The sequence below is a fragment of the Vombatus ursinus genome, unplaced genomic scaffold, assembly GCF_900497805.2.
Source record: "Vombatus ursinus unplaced genomic scaffold, bare-nosed wombat genome assembly UNPS02015397.1, whole genome shotgun sequence".
In the NCBI taxonomy this organism is placed as follows: domain Eukaryota; kingdom Metazoa; phylum Chordata; class Mammalia; order Diprotodontia; family Vombatidae; genus Vombatus; species Vombatus ursinus.
The window spans coordinates 427979-448733 of record NW_020955175.1 but is presented as its reverse complement, the minus strand read 5'-3'; the positions used below and the strand labels follow the sequence as shown (position 1 = coordinate 448733).

At 38.1% G+C, this 20755-nt stretch overlaps 1 protein-coding gene across 1 annotated transcript; it reads left to right on the top strand.

Moving 5' to 3' along the window:
• Positions 1 to 16387: 16387 nt before the first annotated feature.
• Positions 16388 to 20119, top strand: MMP26 (matrix metallopeptidase 26). The gene is made up of 6 exons (XM_027847242.1): positions 16388 to 16486; positions 17449 to 17672; positions 18100 to 18248; positions 19099 to 19236; positions 19717 to 19884; positions 20085 to 20119. The coding sequence occupies exons 1-6, from the start codon at positions 16388 to 16390 to the stop codon at positions 20105 to 20107; spliced, it is 801 nt and encodes a 266-aa protein (XP_027703043.1). The 3' UTR covers positions 20108 to 20119.
• The last annotated feature ends 636 nt before the right edge of the window (positions 20120 to 20755 follow it).

The following is a 20755-nucleotide window of genomic DNA, read 5'->3' as shown; positions in this document are numbered from 1 at the left end:
AGATAGATAGATAGATAGATAGATAGATAGATAGATAGATAGATAGACAGATAGATAGAGGGCACAGGGTGAGTTGAAGATGAAAGGGTCATATCTGGAGAATAAAATTAAGGGGTGAGAGAGGATTATACTAGAAGAAGGAGAAAGGGCGAGGTAGAATGGAGTAAATTATCTCCCCCCCCCAAAAAAAACAAAAAAAAAACAAAAAAGAGGGTTCTTACAGTGGAGGGGAAACAGGGGAAGGTAAGAGGGAATGAGTGAATCTTATTTTCATAGGATTTGACTTAGGGAGGGAATAACATACACACTGAATTGGGTATGGAAATCTGTCTTACCCTACAGGAAAACAGGAGGGGAAGGGGACAAGAGAGTAGGGGGATGATAGAGAGGAGGGCAGATTGGGAAAGGGGGTAATCGGAAGCAAATACTTCTGAGGAGGGACAGGGTCAAAAGAAAGAATAGAATAAATGGGGGGGTGGGATAGGATTAAGGGAAATAGAGTTAGTTTTTCACAGCATGTCTACATGGAAGTGTTTTGCATAACTGCACATGTATAGCTTGCCTTTTCAATGAGGGTGGGTGGGGAGGGAAGAAGGGAGAAAATTTGGAACCCAAAGTTTTAAAAACACATATTTAAAAAAAAGTTTTTACATGAAACTGGGAAATAAAAAGTACAGGAAATGGGTTACAGAAATCTATCCTTCCCTACAGGAAAATAGAAGGGGAAGTGGGGGAGAGATAGCAGGGAAAGCAGACTAGAGGAAGGGGTACTCAGAATGCATGCCATGTTGGGGTGGGAGGAGGGGCGAGATGGGGTGAAAATTTGGAACTCAAAATCTTGTGGAAGTCAATGTTGAAAACTAAAACTAAAAGTAAATAAATAAAAAAATAGATAGATAAATAAATGCCTAAAAAAAAAGATTGGTTGTTATTATCACTTGAAAATATAATATTAGGAGTAAAACAAGTTAATCATTTAAAAACATTTCTGGATAAATTTTATTTTCCAATTTAATAAAAATCAAACTGAGTTAGAAGTTGGATCTAAAGAACTTGAAATTATTAAAATTGGCCAAGTACTGGCACTGACATGGACAGCATCTAGTTTAAAGTTGGCTACTGATGTACAGCACATATATCCTGTGTTGTATATGCAATTTCTTGTTCTTATTCTCAGTTCTCAAAGAGATTAGCTAACATCAATTTCTTGAATATGTCACTTTAGTGATTGATATTGTTGAAGAATTTTCACTACTTCTAACTATATTGCAGTCCAGATCAACACATATTCACAAAGCGATAAAGAAACACACATTAGGAACTTTGGAAAATGTAAAGATTACCACTGGACAACATGAATCTCAAGTTGCAGTTTTGATTATGGCAGATAAATTTTAAGATACTCCATATAACTAAAATATATAATACTCTTCCTAGGAATATGTTATTAAGAAATATAATTCAACATGTGAACTTATGTCTTTTATCAGACAGAAAAAAGATAATGAAAACATTTTTTAATTATTTTGATTTATTAAAACTATCTACTTGGCATTATGAAGAACTAACTTGACCATGCAAAGCTGGTGGGAAAAAAATGTATCATTTAAGTGAAATTTTTCAAAATGATTTTAATTTGAATTATTTCAGGGATTTTGTAGATGGTAATGTGGAATCAAAAAATGTTCTAATCCCTGTGATCGTACCAAAACAGCAACAACAACATCAACTAAGAAGACAGCATTATTGTAATCAAAAGTATTATTGTTGTTTAGTCACGTCCAGCTCTTTGTGATCCCATCTTCTTGGCAAAGATATGAGAGCGATTTGTCATTTCCTTCTCTAGCTCGTTTTTACAGATGAGGAAATGAAGTGAAAGGGGTAAGTGACTTGCCCAGGGTCATACCACAAGTAAATGTCTGAGGCTGGATTTGAACTTAGGAAGATGAGTCTTCCTGATTTTAAGCATAAGTCTCTACTCACTGTGCCACCTAGCTGCCTGATGATCTGACCATGCTGTTTGAATGCCAAACATATGTTTGCCTAAAAAGACCATTTTACAGGTCTCTCTCAAGGTTTCTCTGAAGAACTTTGGAATCAGACATGAGAGACAATGGCACAGGACCGGCATGGTATGTCTGCATCGAAGAAGGTGTTATACTTTGTGAGCAAAGCAGAATTGCAGTAGCTCAAAAGAAAGGTGAGATGCACAAACTTAGAAACATCTCTACTTCAAATGTTCATATGGACTATTTATGCCAGATTTGTGGAAGAGCCTTCCAAGCGCATATTGGCCTGATCAGCCACAGTTGGACACACTGTTCCTTGACTCCAACATAGAGATGTCATTTGGATCCTCTTCAAGGACAAAGAATAACAACCAGTCACAGGTACTAAAGCCAAAAGAGGTTTCAGTTCAATAAACAGTAGAACACATATTAGGTTTAATGACAGATTTATTGAGAAAAGAGTTAATGGATTAGGATGCACTTCTATTTGTTAATCTGTGAGAATCAATTAGTTATATTGAATCTACAGTAAAGAGTATTATATATTTGATTTTCATTTATAAATTGTGTGCTTCATAATTTGTCAGTAAAATTTTGTAACATCTAGGTATATAAATATATATATATATATCTAAATATGTAGATATATATGTATATGTATGTGTATATATATATGTATACACACGCTTTTTTTTGGAGGGTTGGGAGAGGGATGTTCAACATTTACTACCTCATCAATGTTATAACTAATAAGAGTGACCCCATGGAGCATACAAGAGATCTTTAGTTAAAGCAATAAAAACATAGTGAAGTAAACAGAAAAGTAAAGACTTGGAGCAGCTAGGTGATAGAGTGGATAGAGTACTAGCCCTGGAGTCAGGAGGACCTGAGTTCAAATCTGCCCTCAGTTACTACTCAATTACTAGCTGTGTGACCCTGGGCAAGTCACTTAACCCCATTGCCTAGCCAAAAAAAAAAAAAAAGTAAAGACTCAATAAATAAGAAGCAGAAGTAAAAACAAAACTTTCCAGTGTTTGATGAATCCAAGAATATGTTCCTGAGGAAAGGTCTCCCTCTGCTGGAAAAATTGGAAAGTAGTTTGTCAGAAATTGGGTTTGGACCAACTCTTCCAATACATAGTATAATATTCAAGCAGGCAAGAAAGAATTTGTCAAACACTCTTTTATTGTTGCTGTTCAGTTGTTTCAGTCATGTCCAACATCTACTATATGCCAAAACTTTGCTAAATACTAGGCAAAGACAGAATTTAACCATCGAAATTTAACCCTCAAAAAACTTATAATTTATTAGGGGCAATGATATATACATGTATACACATGTATAAAATAGTCAAAAGAGATATTTGCAGGAAAGGTACTAGGATCTGGAAGGAATGAAGAAAAGGTTTATATAAAAGGTGACACAAATACAAAATAAATAACTATAAATACATGCCAAGTACGTGCTAAATACAAAGTAGTTTGGGAGGGAATCATTAGCAGTTGGTGAGACCAAAACAGGCTTCATACATAAGATGGTGCTTGAGTTACAGCTCAGGGTAAATATATTCCAGGCATGTTGGACACCCAAAGCAAAGACACAGAAACAGAAGATGAATTGTTGCATGTGAGAAACAGATTAGGCCAATTTGCCTGGACTGCAAAGTATAGGAATGGGAGTAATATCCAATGAAGACAAAAAGGTTAAGTTGGGACAAGTTTATGAATGATTTTTAAAAGTTAACAAATGAGGTTGTATTTGTATCCTAAAAGCAATAGGATGCTACTGGTGTTTATGTAGTAAGGGAGTGATATGGTAAAGGAAATGTACTTTGGCAGCAGTGTGTAATATGTTTGGTGGGATTAGTGAGAGATTTGAGGAAGGATGACTAATTAGGAAGCTTTTTAAAAAAAAAAAAACCTAGGCTTAGATTCTTAAAAATCTAGCCACTACTCAGATTCTTAGAATCTAGCCAATACCTCACAGACTCTCAGATTCCTCAAGAGTCTGGCTAATATAGTGGATCTTTAATAAACCTTGTCTTTGGCTGAAAAAAAATCTAGGAAAAAGATTATGAGTACCTGGAATAAGGTAATAACTGTGCAAGTCAGATATAAAAGATGTTGTGGAGATAGAAACAAGAGTTATCTATTGACTGAAAGTATGGTGTGTAGAAATTTGTGAAGAGTTAAAGATTATGCCAAGGTTATGAAACTGGGGAACTGGAAGAATGGTAGTGGATTTTATAGAAGTAGAAAGTATGGAAGATGGGAAGGTTTTAGGGAAAAGATAATGAGTTTAGTCTTGGACATACTTAGTTTGAGATGTCTCTGGTTCATCCAGGAAAAAATGTCAAATGGGAAATGGTGATAAAGGATTGATCTCCTCTCAGTGGAGAGACTAGACTGGAAATATAGATCTGGAAGTTTTCTGCAAAGAGATTATCATTAAATCCATGTGAGTTTATGAGGTTTCCAAGAGAAAGAACAGGGGGAGAAGAGTGGACAGGGCAGAATAACTGGGAACACTCACAAGAATAGGACGTGAGATAGATGAGGATATACAAGAGTGAGAAAGTGTAGTCAGAGAAGTATCAGGAAAGAGTAGTGTCATGAAAATTCAGAGGATAAAGAAAAGGATGAGTCACCCAGGAACAGAAGATTGTGAATGGTGTCAAATGCAGCAGATAGTTTAAAGAAGATTAAGAATGAAAGAACTTTGGATCTGGCAATCAATAGATAATTGGCAACTTTGGAGAGAGTAATTTCAGTTGAGTTATGAAGTCAGAAGACAGATTGCAAAGGATTTGTCACAGTCCTAATAATTTGGATTACCACTTTTTCTCTCTCAGAACCTTTATTTCTTTGAAGACTTTCTCTATTGTTCTACTTATCCTTTGTGTGTGTGTGTGTGTGTGTGTGTGTGTGTGTGTGTGTGTGTGTGTGTGTGTGAAGAGGCATTAAGGGAGGTTTCCTGTAGAAGGTATGATTTTAGTTGGGATTTAAAGGAAGCCAAGGAGGTCAGTACTGGAAGTGGAGAAGGGGGAACATTCTAGGCAAGGAGGACAGCCAAAGAAAATACCCAGAGTTGAGAGCAATGGAGTGTCTTGTTCTTGGAACAGTAAGGAGGCCAGTGTGACCAAATCAAAGAGTATGTGGTACAGAGTTAAGGTGTAAGAGGACTGGAAATGTATAAGGGGGAAGATATGAGGACTTTGAATGGCAAATGGAGCATTTTGTACTTGATCCTGGAGGCAATAGAGAACCAATGGGATTTATTGAGTAGGGGAGTGACATGATCAAACCTGTGCTTTGGGAAAACCAGTTGAATGGCTAAATGGAGGGTGGATTAGAGTGGGGGGAAGAGACTTGAGGCAGGAAGAACTACCAGAAAGCTATTGCAAATAAGCGTGTTATGTGGTGATGAGGGCCTACATTAGAGTAATAGTAATGGTAGTGTCAGAGGAAGGAAAAGGGTATCTTCCAGAGATTAGTATAAAGATAGTAATTAAATCTGTGGGAGCTGATGAGATCACCAATTGAACTAGTATAGAAAAAAAAGAAAAGAGGGCCCAGGACATTAGGGTATCCTCCAAGGGACATCCATAGTCAGAAAGTATGATCTAGAAGAACATCTAACAAAGGAGACAGATAGGGATGGTCAGATAGGTAGAAGGAGAACCAGAAGAGAGTAGTGCCCTGAAAACATAAAGAGAAGAGAGTGTAGGGGCAACTAGGTGGCACAGTGGATAGAGCACCAGATTCAGGAGGACCTGAGTTCAAATCTAGCCTCAGACACATAACACTTACTAGCTATGTGACCCTGGGCAAGTCACTTAACCCCATTGCCTAGCCAAAAAAAAAAAAAAGAAAAAAAGAAAAAAGAAAAAGAAAAAAGGGAAGAGAGTATCAGGGAAGAGTTAGTGATAAGTGTCGAAAGCTACAGAAAAGTAAAAGAGAATAAGGATCTACCAATGGTTATTAGATTGAGCATCTAAAAGATCCTGAGATCATTAATAACTTTATAGAGAGAAATTTTAGTAGAAAGAATCCTATTTGTAAGAGGTTAAGAAGAGGGTGAGGAGAGAGAAAGTAGAGCAACCTATTGTAGATCACCTCTGCAAGGAGTTTAGTTATAAAGACCAGAAGAGATATAAGACAATAGCAGGGATGGAAGGATCAAGTGAAGGGTTTTTTTTTTTTTTTTTTTTTTGTTTTGTTTTTTTGATGGGGGGTACATGGGCATGTCTGTAAGTAGTAGTGAATGAACCATAGAGAGGGAGAGATTGAAAATAGGGGAAAAAGAGGGAACTACACAAGTGGAAATCTGTTGGAAGAGAAAAGATGGAATGAGATGACTTGAACAAGCAGTGGTGTTAGCCTTGGTAAGGAATGACACCACTCTATCATGTGACACAGCTGAAGGAAGAGAAAGTGGAAGAAGATACCTGAGTAATGGGAGATGAAAAAGAGAGGAGAAGAGGGAATTCACAACAAATGGCCTCAATTTTTTTCAGTAAAATATGAGGCAAGGTTCTCAGCTGAGAAATTGTGGGGAAGGGGAGCCATGAGAGATTTGAAGAAGAATAAAAAGCTTTAGAAGAGCTGCTCTGGAATTGGAATAGTGAGTTGAAAAGGGAGGTATATTTTTAAATGAATAAAATCAAATTCATAGGATTAAAAATTATATTAAATATAGTTATCAAAATTAAAAAATAAAACCAAGTACACAGACCTTGGGTTAAGAACCCCTGTTCTACTGTTTCTATGTATTTTTTTTTCCTATTCTGTTACTTGTGTTATTTTCACACATTGAGAGACACAATTTATGGCCCAAATTCATTCCTAATTCATGTTTTACTCTTATAACATTTTTAGTTCTCTTTTGAACTTTTTAGAATGTCTTGTCGTCATATCCTAATCTCAATAAACTCTGCAGAATTTTCTCTCTGTTTCTCTCTCTGTCTCTGTCTCTATGTCTGTTTCTCTCCATCTCTATCCTCTCTGTCTGTCTCTCTCTGTCTCTCTCTCTCTGTGTCTCTCTCTTTCTTTGTCTCTGTGTGTGTGTTTTTCTGTCTGTGTTTCTTTCTCATTGAACAACTATAGTTAATTTTCCTTTATAATATAATACTCATTCGTGGTACTTTGGGTTTTTTTTGTGGTTTTACACATAGATACTTCTGTTTAAGATTCCATCTGCTAGCAGAGCTTAGAATGCAAGAGATAATAATCATAGTAGCAAACATTTATATAGCACTTACTATATGCCAGGCACTATGCTGAGTACTTTACAATTATTATTACATTTGATCCTCACAACAATTCTAGGAGGTAAGTATTATTTTTCAGATGAGGAAACTGAGGCAAACAGAGGTTAAGTGATTTGCCCAGGATTACATAGCTAGTAAGTGTCTGAGGTGGGTTTTAATTTAGGTCTTCCTGACTTCAGGTCTAATGTTCTATCCACTGTGCCGTTTACAGTCACCTAAAGGAGTCATCCAGCCATCTGCATGAGCATCTTGACTTTCTCCTTTGACATCTAGTCCCCACATACTTCAAGGCCAAGGAAAGCTTCTAACATGACCACTTGTCATTTCTCACGTGAACTAAAATATAAAGCAGATGTATCTGAACCTGACTCAAAGGGGAAAAAAAAATTACTCTTGACTATTTACTTCTTGATTGAACACATTAGTGAGGGAATGCACCTGGAAAACCTGGAACCCAGTACCGTGAACCTGAGAATGATTGAATGGAATTTCAATGGCTCTAGAACTTTTCATTCTGAAATTTCTAACAGTGGTATGGTACTTATCCTTGCTGTTCTTTTAAGACTTACTTCTGCAATGATCTCTTGAAAATGGTTTTCTGTGAGATTTTCAAGTACAAACTCATGCCTACATAAACCAACTTGAGATATATATGTAAATGGAAAATAAAGTGTCCAACCAGAAACTCTAGGCTTGGCAGAGCTCTGGTGGTAATATATTCTGATGAGAACAGATGGATATCCTTTTGTTTGGCCTTGTAAATGCTTTCTTCATCTCCGAGATTTAAATTACTGTGATGTGGGATCAGATGAAGTCTATGAAAGGGATACAGAAGAATCTCACAGCTATGTTTACCTACATGCTGGAATCAAAATGGTGAGGGGAGAGGAGAGAAGAGACACATGTTAAAGTGATCTGTGACTATTTAGGGTTGATTGTAGCATTTGATCCCAAACCCAATTCTGGGAACTGGAATGGACATGGTCACTATACTAATTTCAGTATTGAGGCCATGAAAAAGAACATGGTCAAAAGTATGTTGAAGAGGCCATCAAGAGAATAAGTAAAGAGGGATATTGGGATCCTGGACCTCCAGAGGAAGTCTGGAAAATATTTTTAGCCTATTGGTTTTCCATGAGTCATCCAACAAGTTATCCATTGGCATGGGCAACCATAGTGCCAGCATTCACATCCCCAGAATGGTTGGCTGGGAGAAGAAGGGATACTTTTGAAGATTAATGTCCCTCCAATAACTGCCAACCTTACGCAATGGGAGAGGGGCTCATCCATGTGTTTCTTCAGTGAGACAGAAGAGGAAAATTTCTGTATCAAAACATTAAGTGGACTAGACCTCCAGACACCTACTGAATCCCCTACCCTCAAATCCTACCCTAGTGCCCTCCTCTACTACCCTTCAAGTACCCTTCAAGTACCATTTAGTACCTGACCTACTAAATATAACCCAGAAAGTACAAAATACCACTTCTGTGTCCACAGATAACTCTTTGCCTTTTATTTGTGGGGGAATAGAATGTTGTGAGTAATAGATTTAATTTTTTTATCTTTTTTTTTTCCATAATTGACTTTTTTCTTTTAAAATTGAGACAAAGTATTTTGGGAATTTGGGAAAATTTGGGAAAAAAATTTGGGAAGGGAGTTGAAGGAAACATAACCACTGCTTCCATCTAGTCAGGTTTGTATATCCAGCAGAGATTTGTGGTTGAGAGTGAGTGTGTGTGTGTATGTGTGTGTGTGTATGTGTGTGTGTGTGTGTGTGTGTGTGTGTGTGTGTGAGAGAGAGAGAGAGAGAGTGAGAGAGAGAAACTTCCCCTTTTAAAACACAAAATAAAGTAGTTATTTAAATTTAAATTTTACAAATAACAAACAATTATAAGGTTATAAGGTATATTACGGGAGGGAGAGGATGAGGTGGAGTGTCTAGAAATTGTAAAAAGGATAAAAAACTTTAGAGATAGTAACTACAGGAGACCAGCAGTACAAATGGGAAGCTGTGTTTGGAAGACAGGAGCTCTTGCTTGGTAGAATGGATTGTCTTTGGCTCTAGGCAATTGGAAGAAAAACAGTCACTTTGGAGGTGGCCATCTTTTCCTTCAGCTTATGGTAGTCTACAGTTTTAAAGGCAGCATAAACACAACAGTTAGCACAATACATGTGGTCACTGTGGTTTTTAGAAACCACATAGGTGAAGAGTACCAGTATGAATTAGCTGGTCAACTTGACCATGTAACTGACAATGGAGGGTGTAAATGTCTTTTTTGGGAGACTGGCATGTCACTAAAGCAGGCCTTGATAGATGATAAATGATAGATAGATGGATAGATATGCATGTTTTAGGCACTATTTAAAAAGGCAAAATGGAACATTTTACTTCTTAGATTTAGATTTTAATAATGTTTATAAGGTTTCTAAGTTGTACAGTTTTGAGGAGTTGCATTTACATATGCCCCAGTGCTTATTTTTTTTTCCCTTTCCCCTCTCTGCTCTTTTGGTAATAACAATAGCTAGCATTTATATCATACTTTAAGGTTGGCAAAGCACTTTACACATGTATCTCATTTGATCTTCACTACATCCATATCAGTTTGTTACTGGTGCTAATATGTTTATTCCCATTTTACAGGCTTTCAGAGGGTGAGTAACTTGCCCAAGGTGTCACAGCTAGTATGCTTTTAGTGATGAGGTGGGGCTGACCAGAGCTAGATTCAAATCCTTGTGATTCTGTACTCCTGTATTTTTTTTTTCCTATATGCCAGATCTCCCTTTGCGTATTTGCTGAAAGATTTCTGAATATTTTTTCTTTCCCTTTTATAATTTAAAAAAATCCTTCCTATTGTTTTATCTGTTTGTGTGTGATTTAGGCTCTGTTATATTCTATAATTTGTTTCTTATTTCCCTTCAGTCAGTGGGTTGATCAGTCAATTAACATTTTTTTTACATCACTATTTTATATTTATATTAACTTTATATTTCTCTCTCTGCTGTATCACAGACTTCTGAGAGCCCAGGCAAATTGTCATTAATAATCTTCTACAATTTATGGTAGGGTTAGAAGTAGAGGTCATTTAGGTCAAACTCTATGTGAAAGATGTAGCTTCTCTATAAAATTTTCCACAAAGAAAGTATGTTACCTCCCAGTTTGAAGAATTCTAGTAATGGGAAGCTCACTACTTTCTGAGATAGCACCTTGTTTTCTGGTACAACTTTTGTTGATGGGAAGTTGTTTGTGTTATTGTTTGCTTTTGCTTTGTTTTTAATAAGTTTTTTTCCCCCCAGTGGAAGTTTTCAATGACAGGATAGATGATATGGTTGAAAGGATTAGAGCCTGAGGCAGATATGAACTGGATGACTTCTGAGATTCGTTTTTAGATCTGAGATTCAGTGAAGTTGTATAATCACTTAGATCTCAAATTCCAAGTTGGATGACACCCAACTGAACTCCATCTGCTTAGTCTTGATATATATTGCCTTTTCAATCTCTCGGGGAGCCTTCTAAGACTCCCTTTGTCACCTCCTTCCAGTGCATCAGTTTCCATTGGTCAGGCTTTCCTCAATCCCTAATACTGCTGGAGAAATTTTGGATCTGAATTCAGCAGAGTGAAAGCATTCATTAGGCTTCACAGAAGATGTTCCTAAACAATAATCATGAGGGTTAGTTCCTGATTCCATATGCTGCCTTTCCATCTTGCTTATGCTTCATAGAGAGGGGACTCCTATATACCTCCCAAGCAAATTTCTCTTTTGTCAGAATTTGTTTCTTAAAAAAGTACAATCAAGTCATTGAAAGACTCCCGGGAGGGCCCCTGGGCAGAAGCCATAACTCCATCCCAGAGGTGCTAGGCTGAGAGGGCAAAGTTGATAGCCTGTCTTACTGACAACCTGAGACTCATGTCAAATGCATGGATTTCCTACCTCCTTCCTTCATATACTTATCTTTACACTTCAAAACTAATATAAAGTTCAACATGATGTCCTCCTTTTACCATTTCCCTTCCTTCTTTCCTTTCATGTTCATTATCCACGCCCCTCCTTTCCCCTCTTCCCCCTAGGTGCATGTTTCCTTTTCCTCCAAGGTTTAGTCCTTAATATGTTACTTATTTACTTTCCTAGTTAACTTAGTTCATGGGCCAGAACACGGTCACGTTGCTATCTGCTTTTTTGCTGCATGTCAGTGATGTCAGTGTATGAGTATGTTTCATCCTGAGCCAGTTTACATAGATTTTCAACATGCCCCTGACCAAAACCATTCCTTCTACTATTCCTGGGGCATTCCTCTGTCAGGGAGCCCTGTAAGGGGTTGATAGAGGAATTTAATGCAGGCCCAGAGTAGATGATGGTGGTGATGATGATTGTTATAAAATGGTAGGTTTAGCCTGCTATCACTTCCACTAATTGAAAACTCTGAGGGGATGTATGCTTATCTAATAAAAAAAAAATCATTTATTAGCTATTCTTCTAACAATGATGAAAAAGGCCACCTTATCATGACAGGCCTTTTCCTTTGATCAGATTATTGATTTATGGAATACTTGTTGAATCATGTTGAGTTTGCAATCCAGTAAGATCCTCAGGTTTCTTTCATGAAAATTATTAAGTAATCATGACTCCCTCAATCTTATTAGTGAAGTTCATTTTTGCACCTGAAGGAGAAATAAAGTTTAACAACTAAGTAAAGACACTGTAAAGTGGATGATCTCATCCACTGTACTAAAAATTATTTATTGTTCTTGGATAGGAGACATCTGGAACATTTTAATGATTACCTTACTCCTAATATACTTATTTAGCAATTTTAAAAGTCAATTTAGTCACTTCTTTTTTGCTACCTTTGAACAGGAAATGTTGCCAGTTGCATGGCAAATATTCTTCCAGAAACCAGTCCCCTTTTCTCTCTATTTGGTTTTCCCCCTTCCTGTATCCTTTTTTTTGAAAGGAGTTAATTATATATTCCAAATTGCCTCTGAATGATGCTGTTTGGCTGTGTACTCTAACCAGGCCAGAAAAGTAAAAAGAACCAAATGTTTATCCTAAGAAGTGAAAGCTGCTACCAGTAAGCAGTCTTCCTTAGCACACTAGTAAATAATTTTCTTTTCAGTTTGGCTACTAGAGTTAATTGACCTCTGGGAGGGTGATATATCTGGTGGGTGAGATTCTCCCTGGCCTATCCAAGAACCCAAGCTGATAAATCCCTGATACTCTCAAGTGTGGGAGTTGGCATTTTGTTTATTATATTTCATTGTGTTAGATTCAGTCTATTTTTCAATCCTGTCATAATTTTGTAGGTTTCTAATCTTGTAGGCCAGTGTTGCAGCTATCCTTCTCTGATTCGTGTTATCCATGAGTAAGAGGAATGCCATTTCTTCTTTCATATACACCAGTGATAGAAATGTTCAGCAAAATAGATGATTTAGAATGAATGGAGCCTTTGAGGAAGTAATCTTGTGTGCGTGTGTGTGTGTGTGTGTGTGTGTGTGTGTGTGTGTATACTTGGGTAAGAATTGTAGATCTTGAGCTATATTATTACTTTATTGAGAACTAGCCAAATTTCTGTGACAATCTAGTTATTACTGCATGATAGTGTTATGTATTAAGAGTGATATGGTAGGGGCAGCTAGGTGGCTCAGTGGATAGAACCCCGGCTCTGGAGTCAGGAGTACCTGAGTTCAAATCTGGCCTTAGACACATAACACTTACTAGTTGTGTGATCCTGGGCAAGTCACTTAACCCCATTGCCTAGGCCAAAAAAAAAAAAAAAGAATGATATGGGATCAGTAAGTTTTCTGACAAATTGGTCAGTTTGTAGAGGGGCATGTATCTTGGAATCTCTACAAATTTACTCAATAGCCCATCCAATTTTAGAGAGAGCTTTTGGAAATTAGATTTTTCAGAAGACAGGAGATTTTGGGGAAAAGGGGAAGGTTCATGGGATACTGTGGATATATTGGTAATCCTCAGGGGTCAGAAAGAACTTGGTAAAACCAGAATAGAAACACCCATCCCCTCTACAATATATAGCTTGATGCCCCAGGCCCCTGAGAAACTGAGTATTAAAAATAACAGAATCCCAGACTTTGTCTGAGGTACATAGTTTCAGGTCTAGGTCCTGTCTCCCTTCTTGCCCCAGTGTCTTTTTATGTCCATAGGCTTACCCAAGACCCTGTAGATTCTGGGGCCACAATTTTGTCCAAAGGGAAATACCAAGTCTAGGGATGAGTCTTTTCTTGATAAGAAGGGAACAGATTCTTAGTAAGCAAGTGTATAGAGTGAGTGAGTGAGTGTGTGTGTGTGTGTGTGTGTGTGTGTGTGTATTATGTACCAGGCACTGTACAAGGTGCTGAAAATACCAAGATTGAAATAAAATATTTCCTAGGATAAGAAGCAATAGATTACATGAAGGAAAGAAAATAACAATAACTAGCTTTTATATTAAAATCAGGAAGACTCAGCTTCATGAGTTCAAATCTGGCCTTAGACATGTACTAGCTGGGTGACCCTGGGCAAGTCACTTAACCCTGTTTGCCTCGGTTTCCTCATGTGTAAAATGAGGTAGAGAAGGAAATGACAAGCCACTTCAGTATCTTTGCAAAAAAAATAAAAAATTAAAAAAAAAAAACCTAAAATGGGGTCATGAAGAGTTCAACATGACTAAAAAATTACTCAGGAACAACAGCATTTATATAGTGCTTACTATGTGCCAGGAACTGTGCTAAATGCTTTACAAATATCTCATTTAATCATTACATCAACACTGGGAGGTAGGTATGATTATGATCCCCACTTTATAGTTATGGAAACTGGGGCAGAGATAGGTTAAAGGATTTGTCCACGGTCACATAGCTATTAAGTGTCTAAGACCAGGTTTGAACCTAGGTCTTCTTGACTCCAAACCCATCACAATATTCTACCTAGAATCTATCATCATTATTTTACCTAGCTACCACATAAAGAAATGAAGACAGTAATGCAGTCATTTTCTTACAAATGCTTGGTAGGGAGAGAAATCCAGAAACTGATGAGATGGGAACAATGAAAAGGTCAAAGAAACATATAGTTATTTTCAGAGGAAAAGAAAATTCAATGTGCATTCCTCTTCTAACTTCTTCCCTCTTTATTCCCCACTCTGGAACCCCACCCCCATCCCCAGTCAGTAAAGGCTCAGTGAACAAAATGTGTGACTGAATCAGTGTAGGGGCCCAGGGAGAGATTCTGGGAATGAACTGTCTTCTAAATTATCCCATTCTCTGTCCTTCTGTTGCTGAAATAGGTGTGGAGGTTCTCCCTATGCAATATGAGCTAGTCCTAGATAAGGTAATGGAGTTGTCTTTAATGGGAACATGTCCCATTTATCTTTGAATGCCTATAGGACTAGAGCCTGGGGCCCCATTCAAATCAACTGTATCTCATTTTGTGTATGTTTTCCCACCCTTGTTTGAGACCATTCATTCTCATTCTGATAACACTTTGTAATCATCTTCCTTTTCTATTTGGGTCTCTTCTTGCTTTTCTTTATAGCATGCAAAACGATTCTGAGACAGTATAGAAATGGATAGAGTTCTGGACATGGATTCAATTAAACTTGGGTACAAATCCTACCTCAGACACAACAGTTTACTTCTCTTTCATGTATCCTATGATCCAATTACATTGGCCTTCTTCCTGTTCCTCACACATGCCTCCGCATCTCCACATTCCCTCCCTTTTCACAGGCTGTCCGCCATCCCTGGAATGTTCTTCTCCTCTACTTTGCCTCATGGATTTCCTATCTTTCTTCAAGGATCTCACCTACTTCAGGAGGCCTTTCCCACCCACCTCCAACTCCCATTTACTCTCATTTACAGTGTGTGTGTATATATATACATACATACATATATATATATATAATATGTATATACACATGTATATGTATGGGTATGTGTGTATATAGACATATATCTTATATTTCACACACACACAGCGTGTTTTGCAAGTGTTAAGGTGAAATAATGTTGAGCTATCATAATTCTGTCTCTCTCTGTCTCTTTGCCCATGTATCTATTTCTATCTATCTCTGTCCTTCTGTCTCTGTCTCTGTCTTTCTTGCTGTGTTTCTTTGTCTGTCTCTGCTGTGTCTCTGTCTGTATTTGTTTCCCTCCCTCTCTCTTTCTGTCTCTTTCTCTCTCTGCCTCTGACCCTTCCTCTCTCTCGGGCTGCCTGTGTTACTGCCTTTGTCTCTTCCTTTCCCTCTCTTTCTCCTTTTTTCTCTCTGCCTCTCTTTCTGTCTCTCACTTTGTTCCTTGCTTTTCTTGTTCTTGTGACTCTAGGGGAGATGATCAGCTCAATATGGAAATAACTGCAAAGACTTGAAAGGCATGTCCATCAACCTTCACGGCATGACCCAGACTACACTAACCCAGTGATCTTGATAGTGAGGCTGAGGACCAACTGGGAGATCAGGGCATGACCCCAAAGTATGTGTGATTAATCTAAGGGTGGGAAACAATGCACCCTCCCTCTCTGCCCCCCAATAGTCAGTCTAGGGGTTTGTGTCCAACACAACCTTATCTTGCCTTCACTGATTATAGCTCAACATTTCCTAATTCCTCCCCTCTAAAAGGTCCTGACCTTTCTTCCTTTGGGGGGGGCATGAAGGATAGATAGTAAAATGGTTAGTCCTCCAAGGAATTACCTATTCCTAACTTGAGATTTCTATGAAATCTTAAGTGCCCTTGGAAAGACTGACACATTCCTGTCCTAACAAGCATGGGATGGAACTGGGGTAAGGGGGAATACTGATAGAGATTCAAGTTCAAAAAATATTTGGAGTCCTCAGAGGTTTAGAGTACTTCTACTTCCTAGCAATAGCCCAAGGCCTCGGTAGTGACAGGGCGGAGTGGAGGGAGCAATGAATGGAAAATAGAGGAGAGATTAATATCTAGTAGCTAATCTCTTTACTTTGGCATGCATATTACCCTCCCCCTAGGAAGTTAGCATCATCCAATGATCCAGGAAGAGAGGCCCTACTTGATATGAGTCACCAGGACCTGAATCTTCTTATAAATTCTCCCAGGGCCAGCAAGGGGTCATAGCCTACAGTAGAGCTAGAACTTTAATCATGCTGTCTACTCTTCTCATCTTTGCCTTTTTCCTGCCTTGCTGTTTGTTCTTTCCAGTTATCCCCAGAACTATCCTTGATGATTTGGACTACTTTAAGGTAAGTATCATATGCCCTTCTTTCTTGCTGGCTGAGTCTCCTTGGTTCTGTGCACTGATGTTTAAGATAAACATCTGTGTCCTTAAGAAAACAGATTTTAAGTTTCCAATGCCTTAGAAAACTCTTGCCCACCCCAACTCTGAGCCATATAATTTTTGTTGTTGTTTAGTTGTTTTTTAGTCATCTGACTCTCTATGACCCCATTTGAGGCTATTCTTGAGGTCAAAGTGTATGACTATATAAATATAAATATAAAAATATATATATATATATATATATCTTCCAAGAACTACCTATCTTGTATGCCTACCATATAATCAACCTACAAGGCAGAACCTGGGTCTATGTGTCTATCTCTTACACCAGACCTTCAGATTCTCCAGGCTGGGGCAATTATCTACATACATCTAACAGCTGCTAGTTCCTAATTCTAATCATCTATGAAATGGTTGCATTATTCAAATTTGCACTGCCTATTTCCATGGGGCTGAAAGCTTCTTTATGTGTCTGTTTCTTAGCACCCACCCACCCCAATGAGGGCCTTGAAGTCAAAGACTATATTATTTATCCTTAGATCACTAGTGGTACTGGACACAGACACTTAATAACTTTATATTCTTGATGACTGGAACTGAAATTTAATTAAGACTCAGGAAATTGGCATTTATTTGTCCATGGTGCAATGGAAAGAGGACTCAAATTAAAACCAGAGGACCTGGATTGCTAATTTCCTATTCAACTTGAATTAAGTCATTTATCTTATCTAGGCCCAGTTACCTCACTGGTAAAATGAGGGGTTTAGACTCCATTTGTAAATATCTTGTGCCTATTAATTGAATTGCATCAGATCAGATTCATGATCACCCTTTGTCTCTCCAGGGAATGTTCAATTCCACATAGTAACTCCCTGAATATTCTCTCATGCCTCTGGCTCAGGTTCATTTCCTTTTCTTTTATTTTAGGATTACTTCCATCGATTCTTCTTCACCAAAGAAGAATCCCAGGATTATACTCTGGAGGATCAATTGCGCTTCTTGCAGCATTTCTTCAGGCTGGAAGAAACTGGCTGGTTGGATGAGCCCACAAAGGCCATTATAAAGAAACCTCGATGTGGGGTCCGAGATATTGCTGACTATTCATTTTTTCCTGGGAAGCCTAAAATTAAAAACAATCTCATAACCTACAGGTAGCTGTTCTTAGGTCATAGAATGGAGCATCTCCAGGAGAGTCTGTGGGAGCCGAGGGTAAAAGATAGAGGAAGGGGTGGAGGGGACATCATACTGTCAGGACAGCATCAAAATATAACCTTTCATTCAGAAGAGGTAAGCCTCCAGGGTCACCTATTAAAGCATCTCTACTCTTAGTTTATAACCTCCATACCTTTAATGATATGGTTCCTCTAGCAGCAGTTGGCATTTTCTTAACTGGGGCAAAATGACATAGATATCCTTAGACACGTCATGTAATTTCTAGTTCCCAGTCTCATCTATTGATAAAATGATGAGTTTGGATGAAGTGAAATACAACAGAAATGGGATTTGTACCCAGTATTTTTTCCAGGGTACCAATCACTTCAACTCCTTTCTTTCCTTCCCTTCCATTTTGACTCTTAGTATCTTCAACTATCCAAAGGACATGAAGCATAAGATAGTTGAAAAGATCTTGCAGAAGGCATTAGAAGTCTGGAGCAGTGTGACACCCTTGAAATTCCAAAGAGTGTATAAACAAGATTCTGACATTGAGTTTGCTTTCCTGGCTGGAGGTAAGGAGGCAATAAAATAAGCACATAGAAAATGAGGTCACTGAAGACCTCTCCTATCTAATTAGCTGACTCAAATGACCCCAGACTTCAAAGTAATCGAGCAAACCATTCTCATCCTCCTTCAGTTGTGCTGCCATTTGTCCTGCCTAAAATGTTCATAGGATTGAATATACTTGCAAAGCACCTTAAAAGTATTTCATTTGGTCCTGACAGAAACCCTTGGAGATTATTAGCTTTTTGGGTGCTAATATAATGTTGGCTCACTGAGCTGCAAGATGCTGGATCCATTCTAATTTTAAGGATTTAAACTAACCCTCTTTTCCCCTCTGTACAGATGAGGAGTGCTTTATCATCTCTTTTTTCATCTCCCATTCTAACCTATTGCCTTGGAACTTTTATCCTTATGTCCATTCCAAAACATAGAATAGGTGAATCTTCTCACTAGGCTTCCAAGTAGATGTCTGTTCTATTTCATATATTCCCCAGTGTGATCTCTCAATTTCTGTCCATTGATATAATATTTTAAATTGCTTAGCATAGTGCCTGGCACATAGTAGATACCTAATACATGAGTGGAAGCTGGGTGGCACAGTGGATCAAGTTCAGGGCTTGGAGTCAGGAAGACTTATCTTCCTGAATTCAAATCCAGCCTCAGACACTTGATAGCTTTGTGACCCTGGGCAAGTCACTTATCCCTGTTTGCCTTAGTTTCCTCAACTGTAAAATGAGCTGGAGAAGGAAATGGCAAACCACTTCAGCATCTTTGCCAAGAGAACTCTAAATGGGATCACAGAGTTGGACATGAATGAACAAGAAAATACATGCTTATTCTCTTCCCTGTCCCATGCAGATCATGGAGATGCCTACCCCTTTGATGGAAGAGGAAACAGAGAAGGAAACATCCTAGCTCATGCTTTTGCCCTAAATCCTTACTACCAAGGAGCTGTCCACTTTGACAGTGATGAAGAATGGTCGTATTCTGAGGAGGGTAAATCTGACATCTGTTTGTATTGATTGAGGGGGATACTTTATCTCAGCCCTCAGAAGTAATTGGGGACCCAATGTAGTTGTGCAAGAGACACTGGAAAGCAAAGATAAGATTGCAGATTTCAGTGGGTCCTGGGTGACTCACATGGAAACTTAATTATTTAAGAATTCATAATTAAATTTTTTTTCATATTTCATTATTAAATTTAAATCAAAAAGAGTAGGAGTTTCAGAGGAGGCATAAGTTAATTCTTTCCCTCCCTTGAAATTTCCTACCCTTTCTGTTTCCTCAACTGCCCATATATATATATATATAATCTTTCCTTTTCTCCTCTTTTTCACTTTGCTGTTTTATACTATTACCTTTTCTCATTCCCATCTTTCCACCTAATCCTTCATTTTTTTTAATACCTTTGTACCTATTTCTTCCATGTCTTTCCCTCTTCCACTTTTTTCTCTCATCCTTTTCTTTCTACCTCAGGAACCAACCTCTTCCTGGTGGCTGTTCATGAGATAGGCCATGTCCTGGGTCTGAGGCACTCTCAGGATTCAGACTCCATCATGTTCCCCAACTATGAATACCAGGACCCAAAATTCTTCAGGCTCAGCTATGATGATATAATAGGGATCCAGAGCCTTTATTATCAAGGTAAGTACTTTGCGAAGAAGTGAGTGAATATAATAAACCAGGGTTCCCATGTCTTGGTGACTTGCCCAGTCTTCCATACTTCATGTTTAAATCCAACCTTTCTAGCTGTGTGACCTTGGGTAAGTCACTTGTCCAGTCACTGGGCCCAATGTACACCTAGCTTATCTTAAGTTAACCATTTTTTTTTCTTCATCCCTCAGGGAGGGAAAATACAATATCCTGAAACTCCAGACTTGGTGCACATGGATTCTTTTCCATAGAAAATATAAATTTCCCTGACCCAGGAAGCAAACCAATAACTTGTGGGAAAATGTTTCCAAGTTCTCTTTGAGGCTTGCTGGAGCTAAGATCCAAAGTGTTGGGGGAAAGGAATGGCCTAATTTAGAATCTGAACTCTGAAGTTAAAAGTTAAAGTGTTTTCATACACAACAGAACATAAAGGAGTATTTTAAATATTAAAATGAATGTCCATTTCCTACTGCCTTTTTTAAAATATATAAATAAATTGTACATATTATTTCTAAAACTGTCTTGCCTGTTTGTACTTCCTTTGATAAGGAGGATCAGTAAAGGGTTATTTTGGCATGTGGATCTCAAATTCAAAGGCAGGGAGGACAGAAGAAGAGAGAATTAGAGGCATGGATCAACAGTGGCCTGGTGGATAGAACTCTGGGCCTGGAGTCAGAAAGACCTGAATAAAAATCTGGCCTGATAATACTTACCAGCTATGTAACTTTCTATAAGTCACCTGTTAGCCTCTGTCTCAGTTTCCGTAATTGGAAAATGAGGATAATAACTTCAATGTCCACACAGAGTAGGTGCTTAACAAATGTTTCTGTGTAAACTGAGGCAGGCAGAGGTAGAGTGATTT

What these genes read in the sequence shown, in the direction of transcription:
- MMP26 (XM_027847242.1), top strand. Translation starts at nt 16,388, where the DNA reads ATGCTGTCTACTCTTCTCATCTTTGCCTTTTTCCTGCCTTGCTGTTTG. An exon ending in ATGGTCGTATTCTGAGGAGG is followed by an intron (nt 19,237 to 19,716) that starts GTAAATCTGACA and finishes TTTCTACCTCAG; the next exon opens with GAACCAACCTCTTCCTGGTG. An exon ending in CCAGAGCCTTTATTATCAAG is followed by an intron (nt 19,885 to 20,084) that starts GTAAGTACTTTG and finishes TTCATCCCTCAG; the next exon opens with GGAGGGAAAATACAATATCC.